This window comes from Carassius auratus, chromosome 41 (genome assembly GCF_003368295.1).
Source record: "Carassius auratus strain Wakin chromosome 41, ASM336829v1, whole genome shotgun sequence".
In the NCBI taxonomy this organism is placed as follows: Eukaryota; Metazoa; Chordata; class Actinopteri; order Cypriniformes; family Cyprinidae; genus Carassius; species Carassius auratus.
In genome coordinates, this window is record NC_039283.1 from 17,962,943 (window position 1) to 17,984,247 (window position 21,305).

General features: G+C 39.7%; 1 protein-coding gene and 1 pseudogene across 1 annotated transcript; one reads left to right on the top strand and one right to left on the bottom strand.

Moving 5' to 3' along the window:
- The first annotated feature begins 76 nt into the window (after window positions 1-76).
- LOC113059139 (uncharacterized) lies at window positions 77-12,885 on the top strand. Its single transcript, XM_026227414.1, has 4 exons — window positions 77-1,493; window positions 1,866-1,990; window positions 2,825-2,898; window positions 3,541-12,885. The coding sequence occupies exons 1-4, from the start codon at window positions 681-683 to the stop codon at window positions 12,393-12,395; spliced, it is 9,867 nt and encodes a 3,288-aa protein (XP_026083199.1). The 5' UTR covers window positions 77-680; the 3' UTR covers window positions 12,396-12,885.
- Window positions 12,886-19,560: 6,675 nt separating this feature from the next.
- The window catches only part of LOC113059143 (myocyte-specific enhancer factor 2D-like), a 55,128-nt pseudogene continuing 53,383 nt past the window's right edge, over window positions 19,561-21,305 (bottom strand).

Sequence of the window (21,305 nt, forward strand, 5' to 3'; positions counted from 1 at the left end):
AAAAAGCCGTAAACAATTAAGGCCTCTATATACACAATAAAGAAGCAATATAGATAATTTTTACTGAAAGGTAATTTTCATTCTGCCGTTCATCCTTGGTTGACAAGAAACTATTTTCTCTGATGTATTGTCACCATATTGCCACAAGAGGGGGCAGTAAATTAAAGTGATAAAATGTAGAGAACATCAAGAATTATAGAGATCGTTCAGCCAAAAATAAAAATTGTCATTATTTACCATCATGTTGTTCCAAACAGACTGGAACTTTTACTGTAAAGAAAAAAAAATGTATGCAGTGAAAGTGAATGGTGACTGAGGATGTCAGTTCCTAACATTCTGCCTTATATCTCCTGCTGCGTTCCACAGGAGAGAGAAAGTAGTACGGGTTTGTAAGTAATCCAGCAGTGGTACGGTTAACTCTGCAAATTACATCACTGCTTTCCTTTGCATTCTGATCATCCACCCCTCCTCCTTAACTCCTTCGCCCTTCCCCTTCTCATTGTCTATGAAAGGAGGGTCTTTCTCTCCCCTGTCCATTCAGCCGCTGGGCACTGGGACTGTGGTCCAGACCTCACCCTCAAGCCTGTCATTATAATCACTTAGCAGTCACAAAGACCTCCAGCCCTTCACAGGCTCTGTGCACAGTTCCAGTGAGACTTAATATTTCACACCACTCTGAGATGGAGCTTCTAGGTGGCCGAGTGCCCTTCACCCAGTTTCAGGAGGAGAAGTACCAGATGCTGGAACTGAACCAGCGACTCGAATCGTACTTAGGCCATGTGAAGCTTCTGGAGGAGGAAAACAAGCTACTGCGAGAGGAGATCCACACTCTCAAGAGCAGCAAGGAACCACCGGGTCAGCGCAAAGCTCAAGAGGAGGCTCTCAGCCAGGCCAGGAGGATGTTGGAGGAGGCCTGGAGGAAGAAAGATCGTGTGGTAATGGAAGTGGAAAACTTGATGGAGGATATAGAGGTGGTGAGTATTCAAAGACAGAAGGCAAAGAATGCAAAGGCTGAAGCGCAGAGAAAACTCATGGAGAGCAGGAAGGAGCTGGAAGAAGAACGTAGAGCTCAGATATGGCTGAGAGAAAAGTCTGGCCAACTTGAGAAAGACCTCTTGCTACAGATGCAAGTCCACCAGGAAAACATGGAAACCTTGCATGATTCTCTGAAACAGACAAAGCAAGTCTTGATGACTCCACAACCCACGCAAACTACCAGCATCCCAGACCTGGGACAAGAGTACAGCTACAGAGCAGCTCAAGCCTGGCAGGAGGCAACCAACAACTATCAGAGACTGGTTGGACGCCTGGAAGAAAGTCTAAATCAAGCCAAAGCTAACATGGCAAAGATTCATCAGGAGAAGAGAGAAAACCAGCATCAAGTTCAGCATTTGGCAAAGGAGCTTGAGAGCACTAAGACTAAGAGAGAGATGTTGGAGAAAAATGTAGTGCAGCAGAGAGAAGAACATACACAGGAGCTTCAGTATCTTCAGGTATTAGTTTCAACTTATGGACAACCAGTTCAATCTCTGTCATTGTTTACTTACCTTCATATCTTTCCAACCTGTGTGACTTACTTTCTTCTGTAAAAATAACATATTTGGAATAATGCTTCATCTGTTTTTGTCCACACGATGGAAGTCATTTGGGTCCAAAACATCATTAGACCTTGCTTTTACTGTATGAACAAAAAATAATGAGACATTTTTCTAAATATGTTCCACAGAAGGTCATACAAGTTCGGAACAGGACAAATTTATTCATCTGTGTTCCTTTCTAATATTGTATAAGAAATAATTCAATTTTCTGCATTCTCTTTACTTTAACATATATTTTTGACGAAAACGTCTCCTATCTTTGTGCAGGCCCAAGTAGATGCTCTGGAGCTGGAGAAAGACAGCCTGGGGCAGCAGATAGACAGCCTGATGGTGGACAGACAAAATCTGCTGCAGGTCAAGATGTCTCTTGGAATGGAGGTGGCCACATACAGGTACTTCTCCTCAACATCATCACAAATACCAGCAAAATACAACCTCCCCTTATTATTATCTTCAGACCCATCTTTACATGAAGTGAAATATGGATGTAGCTTTTGATGAGTCTCCCCTCCTCTGCACTGTGGGATTTATAATTTATGGAGGTCCAACTAATATGATCAGTGGGTCTAAAAAGCATCTCAGGCACCCTGAGAGGGGTAACTTTAGATAGGTCAAAGCGAATGGACCCTCTCCATTTCCTACCTGGCACTGACCCTGATCCATCAGCGTGGATGAGGGCCATTAAAACGGGGGTGGGGGTGTTATTCATTAAATTAATTACGTGTAATTATAAGAAATGTGTACACCAGTTTATTATTACAATATGATGCCGTGTCTTTCAAAAAACTTTTAAAGACAAATTTTCTTTAGGTCTTTTAAAGTTTTTGAACACACACACACACACACACACACACACACACACACACACACACACACACACACATATATAGAAAGATCCACATTTGTTGTAAAAATGAATTGTGTATTGTTTTTGTTAATTACAATACATGCATTTGGCAGGATACCCGTTACACTAACAGTGTGTGTACAGTTGTAAATGCCAACCCTTGCATATGTTCAGTGCTGCATGCAGGAGGTAAATGAATTGATGCCAGACTGAATCCTGCAGATGGACTGACAATGATAAATCTGACACACTATTTGCATAATAACAGAACTTAGCACAGGACTGCAGCTAAAGAGCATGACTCCATCTCGTTTAACCCAACCTTCACATAAAAGAAAGTGCTGTGATGCTGACAGCTGCTCTGCTGCTTCTTTTACAGAGCTTTGCTGGACAGCGAGGGCCAGAGAATTGACAGACCAACAACAAAAAAGACCAGTTCTGCTTTCTTTTTAGGTAACATTCTTTTTAAAAAAAATATTTATCTTTTTCATTTATTTTATTATTCTTTTTCGTATTATTTTCATATAGTGTTGGCTGTTCGGACAATGGGAAAGTGAAATAAAACTTTCAAACTTAGTAAATCTAGCTTCCTGTGCTAATCCCATAGACCACTGTAGCAGATAGCTTCACTTTCCAGTAATGCAGGCTTGGAAAGCATAAAGATGTTCAATACATCTCCATTACAGCTCATTCACAGTTAACGGCTAGTGTATATTCTGATGACTCCCCTGGGAGGCAGATCAAGGGTCTATGTCTGTCTATTTCATACTGTCTCCATCTATCCCTTTAGCCTGGGGCTTTATTCATTCCAGTCAACCACATTTGTTCCAATAGCATCATAGTTATCAGGGCATGGGACATCAGCCACTCTGCTATATTTTAACTGTAAATAAACTTCCTCATATCTGTTGCTTTATTAAAAGCTTACAGTCTAACCAGTGTAGTCGGAATCCTGAAACAATGACTTTGAAGATTTGGTTATTTTTAGTGAATCAAACACATACATCACACAACTAACTGAGAGACAAATCAGTGTAGTGTAGCTCTGTCTGTGTGACAAAGCCTGTCTCACCAACTTCTTGTTTCTTGTTACAGATGTGCTCTCAAAGCCCACTGGGACCCAGCCAGCCTCACAGACTACTGCTGCTTCCTGCCATGTCAGCAATACTGTGTCTACAAGGCACAGATCAATCACCTCCTCTCACACTCTGCTGACCAGAGCGACTCCATCATGGACCCCGACACGAGGGACTCCACAGAGAACACCGACCAGTACCTCAGTGACAGAAAAGACAAAGGTTCATATCTCAGAGCAGACTGAGAAAGCTGCTGAGGAGTCTGTGGATCATATACAGCAAGAGAAAGTCCATGAAGACATGGTCCTCAAAACAACACTCCCCGCTGCAGAACCAGAACCACAGCTCAAACCAGAAAATTCTGAGATTAAGGAGAATGAACCAATACAGTTCATGAAAGCTCAGATGGTTGAATGTAAAACTGATGCATCTGCATTGATAAGTGCGTCAGCTGACCAACCAAGTAACTTGTCCCAAACTTCAGAGACAGAAATCTGGGCTGGTCCATTCACAGATCCTGCAGGGGATTCAGAAGAAGGGAAGCATGAGGACACTGAAGTGTCTTTTGTAATGGCCCAGATCTCACGTGCACCTAAGGTTGCTTGTGAAGAAAATAAAACCATAGCAGACGATGAAAAAGATGATGCCTGTAAAATGGATGTAAGATCAGAGAACATCAGTGAAAGCCACACATTTGCATATGGAGATGCAGAGAACAATGATGATGATGCATTAAAATCTAGCCATATCAGTGCAAACAACAGTATAATGGGTTCATCGTTCCTCAAGCAAGGAACTTTAGATATGGCTGGTGATTTTGGCTATCATGAAGATTTAATGACGGTAGATAAACAGGACAATGTGAGCAATATTAGTGAAGAGGGAAAAGAGCAAATGAACAGTGGAACTGATGCAGCGATTGATTCAATGAAGGAGATGGATAGACAGAAAGAAATTGAACCAGAGAATGAAATGAAAGTGGTGATCCCTGACTCTGAGGAGGAAGAAGAGGATGAAATGAACATTGATGCTGACACAAAGTTTACAAAAGAAGATACAAATGTGACTGAAATAGAAGAAGAAGAGATAGAAGTGATTAAAAGTGACTTTTCTGCGCCGGATGAAGTTGTAGATTCTTCCATGAACAGTGATCATCAGGAGAGTTTAGAAAAGACTGTACTGCCAACTGAACCCCATTCAGATCAGACAGTAAATGAAGAAGATCCTTCGAAACCAGAAGATTCTGAGATTAAGGAGAATGAACCAATACAGTTCAAAAAAGCTCAGATGGTTGAATGTAAAACTGATGCACCTGCATTGATAAGTGCGTCAGCTGACCAACCAAGTAACTTGTCCCAAACTTCAGAGACAGAAATCTGGGCTGGTCCATTCACAGATCCTGCAGGGGATTCAGAAGAAGGGAAGCATGAGGACACTGAAGTGTCTTTTGAAATGGCCCAGATCTCACGTGCACCTAAGGTTGCTTGTGAAGAAAATAAAACCATAGCAAAGGACGAAAATGATGACACCTTTGAGATAGATGTAAGATCAGAGAACATCAGTGAAAGCCACACATTTGCATATGGAGATGCAGAGAACAATGATGATGATGCATTAAAATCTAGCCATATCAGTGCAAACACCAGTATAATGGGTTCATCGTTCCTCGAACAAGGAACTTTAGATATGGCTGGTGATTTTGGCTATCATGAAGATTTAATGACGGTAGATAAACAGGACAATGTGAGCAATATTAGTGAAGAGGGAAAAGAGAAAATGAACAGTGGAACTGATGCAGCAATTGATTCAATGAAGGAGATGGATAGACAGGAAGAAATTGAACCAGAGAATGAGATGAAAGTGGTGAGCCCTGACTCTGAGGAGGAAGAAGAGGATGAAATGAACATTGATGCTGACACAAAGGTTACAAAAGAAGATACAAATGTGACTGAAATAGAAGAAGAAGAGATAGAAGTGATTAAAAGTGACTTTTCTGTGCTGGATGAAGGTGTAGATTCTTCCATGAACAGTGATCATCAGGAGAGTTTAGAAAAGACTGTACTGCCAACTGAACCCCATTCAGATCAGACAGTAAATGAAGAAGATCCTTCGAAACCAGAAGATTCTGAGATTAAGGAGAATGAACCGATACAGTCCAAAAAAGCTCAGATGGTTGAATGTAAAACTGATGAATCTGCATTGATAAGTGCGTCAGCTGACAAACCAAGTAACTTGTCCCAAACTTCAGAGACAGAAATCTGGGCTGGTCCATTCACAGATCCTGCAGGGGATTCAGAAGAAGGGAAGCATGAGGACACTGAAGTGTCTTTTGTAATGGCCCAGTTCTCACATTCACCTAAGGTTGCTTGTGAAGAAAATAAAACCATAGCAAAGGACGAAAATGATGACACCTTTGAGATAGATGTAAGATCAGAGAACATCAGTGAAAGCCACACATTTGCATATGGAGATGCAGAGAACAATGATGATGATGCATTAAAATCTAGCCATATCAGTGCAAACACCAGTATAATGGGTTCATCGTTCCTCAAGCAAGGAACTTTAGATATGGCTGGTGATTTTGGCTATCATGAAGATTTAATGAAGGTAGATACACATGACAATGTGAGCAATATTAGTGAAGAGGGAAGAGAGCAAATGAACAGTGGAACTGATGCAGCGATTGATTCAATGAAGGAGATGGATAGACAGGAAGAAATTGAACCAGAGAATGAGATGAAAGTGGTGAGCCCTGACTCTGAGGAGGAAGAAGAGGATGAAATGAACATTTATGCTGACACAAAGTTTACAAAAGAAGATGAATATTTGACTGAAATAGAAGAGGAGATAGAAGTGATTAAAAGTGACTTTTCTGTGCTGGATGAAGGTGTAGATTCTCCCAAGAACAGTGATCATCAGGAGAGTTTAGAAAAGACTGTACTGCCAACTGAACCCCATTCAGATCAGACAGTAAATGAAGAAGATCCTTCGAAACCAGAAGATACTGAGATTAAGGAGGATGAACCGATACTATTCACAAAAGCTCAGATGGTTGAATGTAAAACTGATGCATCTGCATTCATAAGTGCGTCAGCTGACCAACCAAGTAACTTGTCCCAAACTTCAGAGACAGAAATCTGGGCTGGTCCAATCACAGATCCTGCAGGGGATTCAGAAGAAAAGAAGGATGAGGACACTGAAGTGTCTTTTGTAATGGCCCAGATCTCACGTGCACCTAAGGTTGCTTGTGAAGAAAATAAAACCATAGCAAAGGACGAAAATATTGACAACTCTGAGATAGATGTAAGATCAGAGAACATCAGTGAAAGTCACACATTTGCATATGGAGATGCAGAGAACAATGATGATGATGCATTAAAATCTAGCCATATCAGTGCAAACACCAGTATAATGGGTTCATCGTTCCTCGAGAAAGGAACTTTAGATATGGCTGGTGATTTTGGCTATCATGAAGATTTAATGACGGTAGATAAACAGGACAATGTGAGCAATATTAGTGAAGAGGGAAAAGAGAAAATGAACAGTGGAACTGATGCAGCGATTGATTCAATGAAGGAGATGGATAGACAGGAAGAAATTGAACCAGAGAATGAAATGAAAGTGGCGAGCCCTGACTCTGAGGAGGAAGAAGAGGATGAAATGAACATTGATGCTGACACAAAGGTTACAAAAGAAGACACAAATGTGACTGAAATAGAAGAAGAAGAGATAGAAGTGATTAAAAGTGACTTTTCTGTGCCGGATGAAGGTGTAGATTCTTCCATGAACAGTGATCATCAGGAGAGTTTAGAAAAGACTGTACTGCCAACTGAACCCCATTCAGATCAGACAGTAAATGAAGAAGATCCTTCAAAACCAGAAGATTCTGAGATTAAGGAGAATGAACCGATACAGTCCAAAAAAGCTCAGATGGTTGAATGTAAAACTGATGAATCTGCATTGATAAGTGCGTCAGCTGACAAACCAAGTAACTTGTCCCAAACTTCAGAGACAGAAATCTGGGCTGGTCCATTCACAGATCCTGCAGGGGATTCTGAAAAAGGCAAGGACGAGGACACTGAAGTTTCTTTTGAAATGGCCCAGATCTCACGTGCACCTAAGGTTGCTTGTGAAGATAATAAAACCATTGCAGAGGGCGAAAATAATGACGCCTTTGAGATGGATGTAAGATCAGAGAACATCAGTGAAAGCCACACATTTGCATATGGAGATGCAGAGAACAATGATGATGATGCATTAAAATCTAGCCATATCAGTGCAAACACCAGTATAATGGGTTCATCGTTCCTCGAACAAGGAACTTTAGATATGGCTGGTGATTTTGGCTATCATGAAGATTTAATGAAGGTAGATACACAGGACAATGTGAGCAATATTAGTGAAGAGGGAAAAGAGCAAATGAACAGTGGAACTGATGCAGCGATCGATTCAGTGAAGGAGATGGATAGACAGGAAGAAATTAATGCTGACAAAAACAAGAAAAAAGAACATGAAAATGTGACTGAAATAGAAGAAGAAGAGATAGAACTGATTAAAAGTGACTTTTCTGTGCTGGATGAAGGTGTAGATTCTTCCATGAACAGTGATCATCAGGAGAGTTTAGAAAAGACTGTACTGCCAACTGAACCCCATTCAGATCAGACAGTAAATGAAGAAGATCCTTCGAAACCAGAAGATACTGAGATTAAGGAGGATGAACCGATACAGTCCAAAAAAGCTCAGATGGTTGAATGTAAAACTGATGCATCTGCATTGATAAGTGCGTCAGCTGACCAACCAAGTGACTTGTCCCAAACTTCAGAGACAGAAATCTGGGCTGGTCCAATCACAGATCCTGCAGGGGATTTTGAAAAAGGCAAGGACGAGGACACTGAAGTTTCTTTTGAAATGGCCCAGATCTCATGTGCACCTAAGGTTGCTTGTGAAGATAATAAAACCATTGCAGAGGGCGAAAATAATGACGCCTCTGAGATGGATGTAAGATCAGAGAACATCAGTGAAAGCCACACATTTGCATATGGAGATGCAGAGAACAATGATGATGATGCATTAAAATCTAGCCATATCAGTGCAAACACCAGTATAATGGGTTCATCGTTCCTCGAGCAAGGAACTTTAGATATGGCTGGTGATTTTGGCTATCATGAAGATTTAATGACGGTAGATAAACAGGACAATGTGAGCAATATTAGTGAAGAGGGAAAAGAGCAAATGAACAGTGGAACTGATGCAGCGATTGATTCAATGAAGGAGATGGATAGACAGGAAGAAATTGAACCAGAGAATGAAATGAAAGTGGTGAGCCCTGACTCTGAGGAGGAAGAAGAGGATGAAATGAACATTGATGCTGACACAAAGGTTACAAAAGAAGATACAAATGTGACTGAAATAGAAGAAGAAGAGATAGAAGTGATTAAAAGTGACTTTTCTGTGCCGGATGAAGGTGTAGATTCTCCCAAGAACAGTGATCATCAGGAGAGTTTAGAAAAGACTGTACTGCCAACTGAACCCCATTCAGATCAGACAGTAAATGAAGAAGATCCTTCGAAACCAGAAGATACTGAGATTAAGGAGAATGAACCGATACTATTCAAAAAAGCTCAGATGGTTGAATGTAAAACTGATGAATCTGCATTGATAAGTGCGTCAGCTGACCAACCAAGTAACTTGTCCCAAACTTCAGAGACAGAAATCTGGGCTGGTCCATTCACAGATCCTGCAGGGGATTCAGAAGAAGGGAAGCATGAGGACACTGAAGTGTCTTTTGAAATGGCCCAGATCTCATGTGCACATAAAGTTGCCTGTGAAGAAAATAAAACATTAGCAAAGGATGAAAAAGATGATGCCTCTGAGATGGATGTAAGATCAGAGAACATCAGTGAAAGTCACATATTTGCATATGGAGATGCAGAGAACAATGATGATGATGCATTAAAATCTAGCCATATCAGTGCAAACAACAGTATAATGGGTTCATCGTTCCTCGAGCAAGGAACTTTAGATATGGCTGGTGATTTTGGCTATCATGAAGATTTAATGACGGTAGATAAACAGGACAATGTGAGCAATATTAGTGAAGAGGGAAAAGAGCAAATGAACAGTGGAACTGAGGCAGCGATTGATTCAGTGAAGGAGATGGATAGACAGGAAGAAATTAATGCTGACAAAAATAAGAAAAAAGAACATGAAAATGTGACTGAAATAGAAGAAGAAGAGACAGAAGTGATTACGATTAAAAGTGACTTTTCTGTGCTGGATGAAGTTGTAGATTCTTCCATGAACAGTGATCATCAGGAGAGTTTAGAAAAGACTGTACTGCCAACTGAACCCCATTCAGATCAGACAGGAAATGAAGAAGATCCTTCGAAACCAGAAGATACTGAGATTAAGGAGGATGAACCAATACAGTTCAAAAAAGCTCAGATGGTTGAATGTAAAACTGATGCACCTGCATTGATAAGTGCGTCAGCTGACAAACCAAGTAACTTATCCCAAACTTCAGAGACAGAATTCCGGGCTGGTCCATTCACAGATCCTGCAGGGGATTCAGAAGAAGGGAAGCATGAGGACACTGAAGTGTCTTTTGAAATGGCCCAGTTCTCACATTCACCTAAGGTTGCTTGTGAAGAAAATAAAACAGTAGCAAAGGACGAAAATGATGACACCTTTGAGATAGATGTAAGATCAGAGAACATCAGTGAAAGTCACACATTTGCATATGGAGATGCAGAGAACAATGATGATGATGCATTAAAATCTAGCCATATCAGTGCAAACACCAGTATAATGGGTTCATCGTTCCTCGAGCAAGGAACTTTAGATATGGCTGGTGATTTTGGCTATCATGAAGATTTAATGACGGTAGATAAACAGGACAATGTGAGCAATATTAGTGAAGAGGGAAAAGAGCAAATGAACAGTGGAACTGATGCAGCGATTGATTCAGTGAAGGAGATGGATAGACAGGAAGAAATTGAACCAGAGAATGAAATGAAAGTGGTGAGCCCTGACTCTGAGGAGGAAGAAGAGGATGAAATGAACATTGATGCTGACACAAAGGTTACAAAAGAAGATACAAATGTGACTGAAATAGAAGAAGAAGAGATAGAAGTGATTAAGATTAAAAGTGACTTTTCTGTGCTGTATGAAGGTGTAGATTCTTCCACGAACAGTGATCATCAGGAGAGTTTAGAAAAGACTGTACTGCCAACTGAACCCCATTCAGATCAGACAGGAAATGAAGAAGAGTCTTTCCCTGAAGAAGCTGTGGGAGAAGAAGAGAACCAAGGTGAAGATGATGACTCCCCAAACATAGCCTTTTGTAGAACCGATCCTGGTGAATGTGACAGCTACAGTCCGGAGAACACGCTAGCAGACACTCGGCCCTTGATTCATCATAAGAGTGATGAGGAAACAAAAGGGAATGTGCAAGCCTCACACCTCATTGGTGAGACTAGTGATAGTGAGGGTGAGAAAGAAAGAATGGAAGGAGCTAACTTGAAAGAGGGGGCATCCAAACACTTCAATACCATGGAGGATCTCACAGAAGAACCAGACATGGAGGTCACTGGAGAGATGGTGACAGAAGATAATGTTTCTAAAGAAGAAGTGCAAGACAGTGATATGACATGCATAAAGCCTCAAAGTGACTCTGAAGTCCACGAAATAATTGAGCTCAAGGGAAACCTGGAAGAACATAGTGATTTTATTACAGAGATGAGGAAAGCTGAAGATCATGATGTCAAAGCTTATGAGCAACCACAACTGACTGAAAACCAGCATATGCACACTGAACAGCCTGAGGATGAAACAGTCCATTCATATGAAAGTCAAGAACATCCAATCTCATTCCCTGAAACATCTCATCAACTTAAAAACCTCTTTGAAACTCCATCAACTCTGACCGTGTTCCAAGATGCAGCTGCAACCAAAAATTCAGAAGATCTTATGGAAGCTTCCATGCACACCAACGTGGATCTCAAGCTGAGTCGCTCTTTGGAGAGTAAAATAAGTAGTCAACCTGACAGTATGACATCAGACATTCCCAACTCAGACCAGGAAGAGGGCAATAGCTCAGAAGATGAGTCTCCAAATGCCAGCCAGTGTTTCCAGAGCACAAGCCTTTTAACAGTGGCTACTCTTAAAAAGCTGCCATTCACCTTCACTAATGGAGTCTCCAAGGCTGACTCTGTGTCTGACGTCAATTATTTGCCTGAAGAAGCACTTAGTAAGGAGAAGAACACTGAAGAACCTAAAACCCCTCAGACTGATGACTGGGAGAATTCTGACATCTGGAGCAAAAGCATGAATGCTCCAGATGCGACTGAGATCATGCATGCATCAAGTATGGATGAAAATACAGGCGTTTTCCCAGTTAATGAGACTGAGAGTTTAGAAATCTCAAACAAAACGGCAGAAAACATCTTTGGAAAATTTGAAGAACAATTTGAAAGGACATTGGAGAGCTTTTCAGAAAAAGTGCTGACTGTGATGGACTGTGAGAGCACCAGTTCGGGAGAGAATGAGGAATTTCAGTCAATGGAAAAGAAAAGTGAGATTCATAGCTTTTTCAGCACTAGTATGAAGGAGGATTTTTGGAGTCAGGGGAAATTGGAGATGGTAGCTACCTATGACCCTGCCAAGACTGAAGACTTAGACCAGGCCATGGTCTTTGGAGAGGAGTGGAGAGATATGGAAAGAATGCCAACAGCAAATCTAAGTCCTAAAGAAAAGATGGCCATTCTCGAAGGACAGGAGGAGAAGCACAAAGATAAAAAGCCAGCACAAGGCAAGATGGTCCTATCTGATGACTCTGTTGATGAGGGAGATTCCTGGTCCTCTGGTGATGAGTAACAGCTTTGTCTGTCTGTCTGTCTGTCTCATTTTAGAAAAAAAAAATGTAGTTCTCATTAGATGGACAGATTTATTACTGAGACGAAATGAAAATTCATGGTGGAATACAGCAACATCAAACACAAAGTACACAAAAAAACACCTTCATACATTCACAGAAATTAAACCAGACAAGATTGCTCAGCGCAGTGTGTGTAATTGTAGAATGTGATCTCTGTAATAGGAGTTAACAGCTGTCGTCTCGGGATAGGAAGGCGTTGTACTCCGTGAAAGCCACGGGCTAGAAGGATTCTTAAAGATTTACTATAAAGCTTTTCTTCATGCTTGTTGTTTCTGTGCCAATTAGACCTGCAGTCAGTGTTAAAAATATAATACTTTTGTGTATTTTCACTGATCTATGTTATTATGGAAAAACCACAACATTTTGGATTAAAACTTCAAAATTATACAATTCTGAAAAGATTAATAAACAGTAAAATAGCAAATCATTTGAGTTGGTGTTTCCTTTTTATTATTTTTTATTTTACAATTTTGATCATTATTTCGTTGAACTCACAATTTCCTTATTTTTAGACATTTAACACTATTTTTTGTGTGTTTTAAAAATACAATTAAATATAGATTTAAAGTTCTAGGTTTTATTTCTCCAACCATTTCAGTTTCAGTGAATCAGAACTCCACTTGAACGGGCTAAAGTCTCTCGGAGTTGGAACCGAGTGCTGGTAGCCACACAATAGTGCTCTGAGACAAAGAGGCCACACTAGAAGAAAGAATGAATAATAGATGACATCACTTCCTCATCTCACTCTCTGGTGCCACTGTTGGGGGGTGTAATGGGGCAATGGTGGTTATATTGGATGAACACATCAGCCCTTTACCAAACATCACTTTTACCAGAATACATAGTCAGATAGGAACTGCTGCCATTACATCCTGTATTAAATAAAATAGAAATTAGTAGTCATATGACCCACAAATACAAGTGGGATTTACAGAGTCTTTTAATAGCTAAAACAAAAGTGAGGCAGCAGCTGGGTGGTCAGATGCTTCAACACCTGTTTCATGTGGAAGAGGACGCCACACAATCACCCCTGATGCAACAGTGTGCAACTGCACAACCAGCCTATTGAAGTGACGATCTGATCCTGCTGTTATTTAAATCTGATCTCCATGGCATTCACACGTGTCAATGTGAGAGCTATTTGAGAGGAATGACCACAGAATCCCGAGACCACAGCTCTACAAATAAATCTCAATAAGCCTGAAATCTGTTCAGAGGCTTTGACATTCAGCTCTCTCTACCATCTGTCTGTGTTATTGATTGCTATTGATTATCAATGTCAGATAGTGAGTGAGTGAGTGAGTGTTTTAAAGATTAGACAAGACCCGACATTCATCATCATTCATTTAACTTCTATATTCTAATGCAAATGTGTGACAAATCATTACTAATACTTAATATGCATGCTGTTGTTTCCTCTACAAAAAATGATGTCTCTTCCTGGATGATGTCCATAAGTAACTTTGGTCAGCTTTTGGTTATATATATATATAGTGTAATGGTATTTGGTAATGAAAATAATTTTCACTTAGAAATTGCTAGTAAATTTCACAAATAATTGCAAGTAGCACAAGTAATACACTTAATGAAAAGACATTTTAAAGAAACAAGACTGAAATATATTATTTTCTTGTAAAACATACTTCAGTTAACTTGTTTTATTCCCAAATTTGAGTTTAGAGCTAGCAATATTATTACAAATTTACCCAATTATATAAACAAATCTAGAATTGTGATAAAACAAATCTAAATAATATGATTATATTTTTTCAAAATTGCGATTTGAATATTTGCTTATCCATATAATAAATATATAAGGGTAAATTTAAATGAAAAAAAAAAAAGTTATTATATTACAAAAGTAAATTGAATTGAAACTATTCTAGTTTGTAGCTGATTTTATATATATATATATATACATATATTATATTAATTATATTATATTATATTATATTATATTATATTATATTATATTATATTATATTATATTATATTATATTATATTATATTATATTAAAAGCTAGAAAGCATAGAATATATTGTAACCGATCCCACTGCCTGAGGGAAGAAAATACCAGCTGATCACAAAGAGTGAGGTATCTCATTGCATTGTGAGATTTCAAATTGATTTGCTGTGATATGCATCCAAATTTGTCTATTTTGATGAGTAATTAGTGGGGTCTGTTTAAGCAATGCGGGTTTGTTTGCCTGTTTCATACTCTCAGTCCTCAGACAAACAGCCTGCTGGAGAGCTGAATCAATCTTAGTACAACTGTTAGAGAAATAATACAACAATACAAATAAAAGAGCACAATTACTGTATGCATGAAACTACATTAGAAATGGTTTGTGTGTTTGAATGCGAAAAATAGGTTGATTTGTCATCAAATAAGTGGGGACCTGTTACAAACAGAAGCACAATGGTTCCACCAGATTCCACAACTGACAAACTCAGCTGACGCTGTGCTCAGATGAACACAATGTCATTGAACTCAGTGCCCACACCACCAAAACACACACTCAAGGTCATGTTACTGTGGCTGAGTCACGGTGATCTGTTGGTGAATTATTTGTGGCTTTTATTTCCAACAGCAAACCCAGTGTCTCTGAAAGGGGAACCACATTCTTACATAATTAGCTCAAAACCCAAAGTTTGATCTCAAAGCAGTCTTTCGATCTAAATTTGGGTTCAAATAAACTTGGGATAAAACGAACACAGAGACCTGAATTTCCTCTTAATGAAAGAATGTAGGTATAACAGAAAACTGATTTGATGAGGGGAAGGACAAAAAAACTGAAAACCTTTTGTTTAAAATTGTGATTTTAGTAGCAGTGTTAATGTGGTGAAAGGTTGACATCTAGTGGTCGGATATGAAAATGCCTTAAAGGGAAATAACGCAGCACAGTTTAAATAAAGATACTGTAAAAGGAACATAAATATGACATTTGTTACAAAAAATTATTTGAAGTTTGCCTTGTGAAAAATAAATATTAAGCAGCACAACCTTTGTCACGTGACACTGAAGATTCTATCCATCTATCTATCTATCTATCTATCTATCTATCTATCTATCTATCTATATTGTTATAATACTTAACAATATTACTCTATATTTTTGATAATTTAGATGCAGCATTGGGGCACAAAAGTGGGTTAAAACATTTGAATAATCTTACAAGCATCAAAACGTAAGTATTTACGTCTAGGATTTTGTCATACTTTTTCTTGTTTTAAAGACATCTCTGCTTGCCTTCATGGTACTTTATGATTAAAAACGATTACTTGTTTTTCTACATTTGTCTGTCACTTCAGATAAAAGTGTCTGCTAAATATGTAAATATAAATCTTATGAGTGTACAGACAACAAGACAAACCAACTCACCGTTTCATCCAAACAGAAACTTGTAAAAGACAGACTCACACTTCGGTGTAGGTCAACTTGTCTATTTAATATATAAAATACAATAAAACATACGCAAAAGGGGAGGGTCATAAAGGACAATGGATACTTTGGTACAATAACAAACACTCTTTTGTAAAAGCAGTATAGAATTTGTAATAACATATTCAGTGCATACTTTGTTTATGAAAATATACACAAATTGTATATCATTCTCCGAAAACAACAGAACTTTTTTTTTTTGTCTTTTTCTTTTTACAACAAAACTCAAAGCAGACTAGCCGAACACAATATATTAGCTATAATTTTTCTTTTTTAAACTTTTTTTCTTCAATTTCTATTCTAGTTTTGTGTGGTATATTCTTATCGAAATTACATTTCAGTTTATTTATAATATGACTCATTCTTTGCTTGTCTGATGCCCATGCATTGTGTCTGATCAGAATAAATTAAAAGTGTGGGTGTCCCACCTTAACTATGTGTAGATACTATTGTACAATTGACTAAAAATTGCAGCATTGAACTGGTCATTCTATTGAACCTGTTTTATCGCTCCCCTCAATTAGCAATAAGTACTAATATTACTACAACGGTTTTGTTTTACTTAATAAATCGTGCAATATTAGTAACACCCCTCTGAAGGACAAAGAAAAGACAAAAACAACAAAAATTCAAATGAAAATATATTTATATAATATTCATATATAATCAAATCAAATGAAAATAAATTGGATGTCTAACCTATACGAAAAAAAAAGAGCAAAAAATAAAAACCGTCTCTCTTAATTTCTCATTATTATTACCATCTGTCATGATAACCATAATGGTAATAATCATCATCATAATAACAATTATAATAAAAACAGACAATAAAACTGTCACCAGCACAAATTAACACGAGAAAAAGTTATGTGAGAAACTCTAGACATCATACAATGGTAATACAGGGGCCAAAGTGAACTATTCACCCGACGATTGTCTTTTCTTTGATTACTCAGATTCCTAATGGTATCACGAGGTCCATGCAAGAGCTTTTCGAACTTTGTCTCAGCCTAAAAATCAACATAGCCAGTGCTTCGAGGCACCGGACCATCCCAGGCGCGACGCTTTACCGTCGCCGGCCGTCATTTTATAAACGTTCATAGAAATAACTGCATTTGTTCATAGCTCAGGACACAACAGTCTTTAAGTCAGCGGGAGCGCTGCAGAGGCCTCGCTCTGCTATGATACGGTTCTAGAAAACATCCGCCCAGTAGGGATACGAACGCAGGTCTGTGATGAGTCCCAACAAACGCTTACTCTCCCGGTACTGCATCCATCATGTGTGTGTGTGTGTGTGTGTGTGTGGAATCTGGTTTAACAAAAGGTGGGTCACCTGTTGAGGTGAAATTAAATGGCTTCTGTCTTCCTCTGTGAGCGAAGGAGTGGGGAAAAAATGAGAAAAAGATAAGATAGGAGAGGATGACGGGAGAGGTAGAGAAGCCAATGACCGACAGGTGAGTCTCACCTTCAATATAAATATACTAGTACTTAAACTCGTCTTGTTTTAGAGGAGAATATGCCACACTTGAAATAATTCCCTTCTCTAATGCTGTCTTCACTTACTCTGTCGTCATTTCTCAAAATCGCCTGGGAAACATCCTTCATCTCTGTCACTTGGAGAATACACTAATGCACAGAAAACGATTTGTGTACACAACACGTGTAAAGCCTAATCTAGATTTCAGTACAACATTCTTTTTTTTTTCTTTGTCGTCTTTTTTCTTTTCTTTTTACAAAACATGACATATTTCTTCTATTTTTGTTCACAGTTAAACGTAAAGCAAAAAAACAAAACAAAAAAACAAACAAAAACAAAAAAACGTCCTGAATGCTTATAGGACGTCCTGAACGTCCTATTCGTCTTATAGGAGGCTGTATTCCCTTCGGAGCTGTCAGGGAAATCGTTCTAGAAAAGTCCTGTTGGGGGGAATAGAGGTGTAGAAATGACGGATAGTGGACTGATCGTGAAAATGGAAATGCGAGCAGGCATAAATCCCTCACGTGTGTGTCTGAAAGGGTGCGAGCGGGCAGGGGGGAAAGATTTTAAAGTGCGTGTCATCAGGATAAAAATGACAGAAAAGAGTCACGCTTAAAAACAGTCAAATCCTCCTTCGTCTGCCTCTCCACCTTGCTAACTTACAACACGGTACAGTTTATTTACAGGTAGAGGTTGACCGAGACGGTTCCACTGAGATTACAGCGCTGTTTCAGAAAGACCCAGCAGAATATATGTGAACATACATCGCTATGTACAATCTCAACGCTTCTCACACACACACACAGCGCTACACGATCCTCCATCTCTTTGTCAGCTAAAACGAGCTAGCTGAGATGTGTGTTTGCCATCAACTCTTTCGCTATAGACTTGTTCAGAAACACTGAGAAATTGTGTATATACATGATCTCGAACATCTAAAAAAAACCTCGCCATTCTGAGTTAAACAACTTTTTTTTTTGACCATTTTTCACTTATTCCTGAAATCTTACAAACAATAATTAAGCATACTCCTCCCATAAAGTTAACTAATCTCTGAATTACACAGCCAGATGAAAATAATAAATATAGCATAATGTGCCAGACAGCTGCACACAGTTACACTGCAGGCTGATACCAACACGTCTGTGTGTTTCCTGCATGCCTGGATCTCATTAGTACAGATAGATCTACATTTCCATCAACCACACCACATTTACAGTCCACGCATATGCAGAAAATCGAGGACGCGGAGTGGCATTTGTGCTTCGATCTCTGCCGATAGACACAGGCGCATGAGTGTGCAAGCGAGGGGACTGGTGCGAGATTACAGTTCGACGAATGATGGAAAACAAACATGATCGAGTGGAGATTTTTTGGTTGAATTGTGTTTAGCGATCGAATGAATGAGCACCTCTGTCTCACAGCTGACACACACACACACGCACGCACACTATGCGTAGTTTCTGCACAGTTAGAAAAACAAAAGATAGAGATCCTACGTAAAAGTTGTTACAAAAAGGAACGGGAGCGATTCTAAAGGCAGCTGCTCGAACAGATAGACCAAAAAACAAAACAAAAAAAAACTTAAAAGCAAGAGAGAAAGAGTCAATCGAGAAGATACATGGCAAATTTAACCATCCATACAAAAACAAAACAAAACAGAAATCAATAATAAAAAGAGATCGACAGGCCTGTCTATGCAACATAACAAGCTGGTGTTATGCTTTTTCAACAGAGCAGTTCTGACCGGGTCGATGGTAAGGCCTGCAAAAGTTGATCTGAGATCCAGACGGCCTTTCTGAGCAAGGGGCGAAGATTTCAGAGACGTAACATCTGGTACATCTCTTCAGTCTCGTATACGTGAACACGTTTACACCTGGATTGGCAACTGTGTGTGTGAGGATCTAGTGCGTGTGTGATCATATATGCATATTTTATATAAATATATACACACACACCAGTAAATATGAGTGTGTCTGAGAGTGAGACAAAAGTGAGAGAGACAGGAAAAGAGAGAAAGACAGAGAGACAGGCGCATGCATGTGTCTAAGTGCGGACTGAGATTGGCTGCTGAAAGCAGGTGCCACTAGGGGTGTGTTTGTGTCGGTGTGTGTGTATGTGCGCGTTCTCTTTCAGCGTTTATGTGACCCAGGTGTCCAGTCTCATGCGTTTGACGTTGGCTGACTCCTGCTGCTCGGCTTGAGCCGGTTGCTCTCCGGACGCTCGGAGGAGACCCAGGCTGGCGGAGCTGAAATCATGATGGCGCTGCTGCCCTCCGTCGTCCCGGTCGCTTCCCTCGTAAGAGCTGCCGTTACTGCTGATGCTGTCGACCGGAGAGCGGCCGGTGGGCTCCAAACGCAGCGTCGCTGGATACTGGGTCACAGTTAGGCCTGATACGCCACCCGCTGCCCCGGAGGTGGAACTAGGGGTGCTGCGATCCCGGTTAGGAGACACTGGCTCGGATTTGATGCTGACGTTGGGGTTAGTGTTAACCGTCAGAGTAGCTCCATGAGGGATCGTTCCCACGGGCCTACGGTAGAAGGGGAAAGAGAAGAATAATTAACATCATGGATATTGCTATCAAAAAAGATGACACCTGGTGCATTGCAATAATACACATTTTAAATTTGACAGACATACGTGTGGACAAATGGCAACGTCACCCACAGCTTTACCATGTTTCGCACTACCTCTGAACAGCCACGTTTCAGCATTCCGTCAATAATAGTACAACAAAGCAGCTACAAGATGCACAGAAGTCAGACAAATTATCTCTGTCCCTTAACTCCTGTTAGCCATGCAGTCACAACTTGATCAGCCTCCTTTCACAAAACACAACATGCCACATACCCTTAACTGCAGTGAGTGTGTTTGTTTATGTGTGTGTGTAGTCAGACGGCAGCCTAACACATTGTACTTAGTCTATTATTGAGATTAGACGTAACTATTCCTCGGGTTTTCTGGAAAGAATTGAAAGGGAAAAGGAAGGAAAGGGAGGGGAAAATGGAGAAGAGAAGAGAGGAGAGGACAGGAAAGGAAAGGAAAGTAAAAAGTAAAGGAACTAAAAAAAAAAATTAAAGGAAAAGAAACGTGCAAGGAAAGAATAAAAGAAATGGGAGAAACAGTAAAGGAAAAAAACTGAAATGAAAAAATTTAAAGGAAGAGGGAAGGAAATGGAAAAGAAAAGGAGAATGAATCAAAAAGGAAAAAGAAAAGGGAAAGGATGTGGACGAGGATGAGGAAAAGAAACAAAGAATGTAAAAAAAAACAGAAAAGGAAATAGAGAAAGGGAAACAGGAAAAAGAAACTTAAAGGGAAAAGAAAGGAAATTAAAAGGAAAGTACAGGAAAACAGGAAAAAAAGGAAAGGAAATGGCAGAGGAAGAGAAAAGAAAAAATGTAAAAGGAAACAAAAGGAAACGAAGAAAAAGAAAATGAAAGAATGTAATTGAACTAAGGGAAAGAGAGATAGGACAGCGCGAGGGTGAGGTGATAGTGAAACATGGAGAGTTTGGTCTTGTGGGTCTGTACAGGTGATTGATGATGGTGCAGGTGCTGTTTCAGTATGTTCTAATGCAAAACAGAAAGAAAGGCCAACTCAGCAAATCACTGACAAAGACAAAGCCCAGCTTCCTACAGCCAAGCAGCCAGAGACTGATAGAGAGAGAAAACGAAGAGAGCGAGCGGGAGAGTAAGCTCCATTAGCGCACAGAAAACGGCCACAAGACAGACAACAAACAGAGAGAGACGGAGAGAGGAAAAGCCAGATACAATACCAGCTGATCCCTTCCTCCCTGCCCAAGAACAAGCTGCCCTGAGATGTCACACTGCAGAGAGAGAGACAGGCGAAACCAACTCTAGCATCGACAGTAATCAAAGTCATGTGACAAACACACACGTACATCACAGCAGTTACTCATCTAAAACAGT

What these genes read in the sequence shown, in the direction of transcription:
- LOC113059139 (XM_026227414.1), top strand. Translation starts at nt 681, where the DNA reads ATGGAGCTTCTAGGTGGCCGAGTGCCCTTCACCCAGTTTCAGGAGGAG. An exon ending in AGGAGCTTCAGTATCTTCAG is followed by an intron (nt 1,494 to 1,865) that starts GTATTAGTTTCA and finishes ATCTTTGTGCAG; the next exon opens with GCCCAAGTAGATGCTCTGGA. An exon ending in ATGGAGGTGGCCACATACAG is followed by an intron (nt 1,991 to 2,824) that starts GTACTTCTCCTC and finishes CTTCTTTTACAG; the next exon opens with AGCTTTGCTGGACAGCGAGG.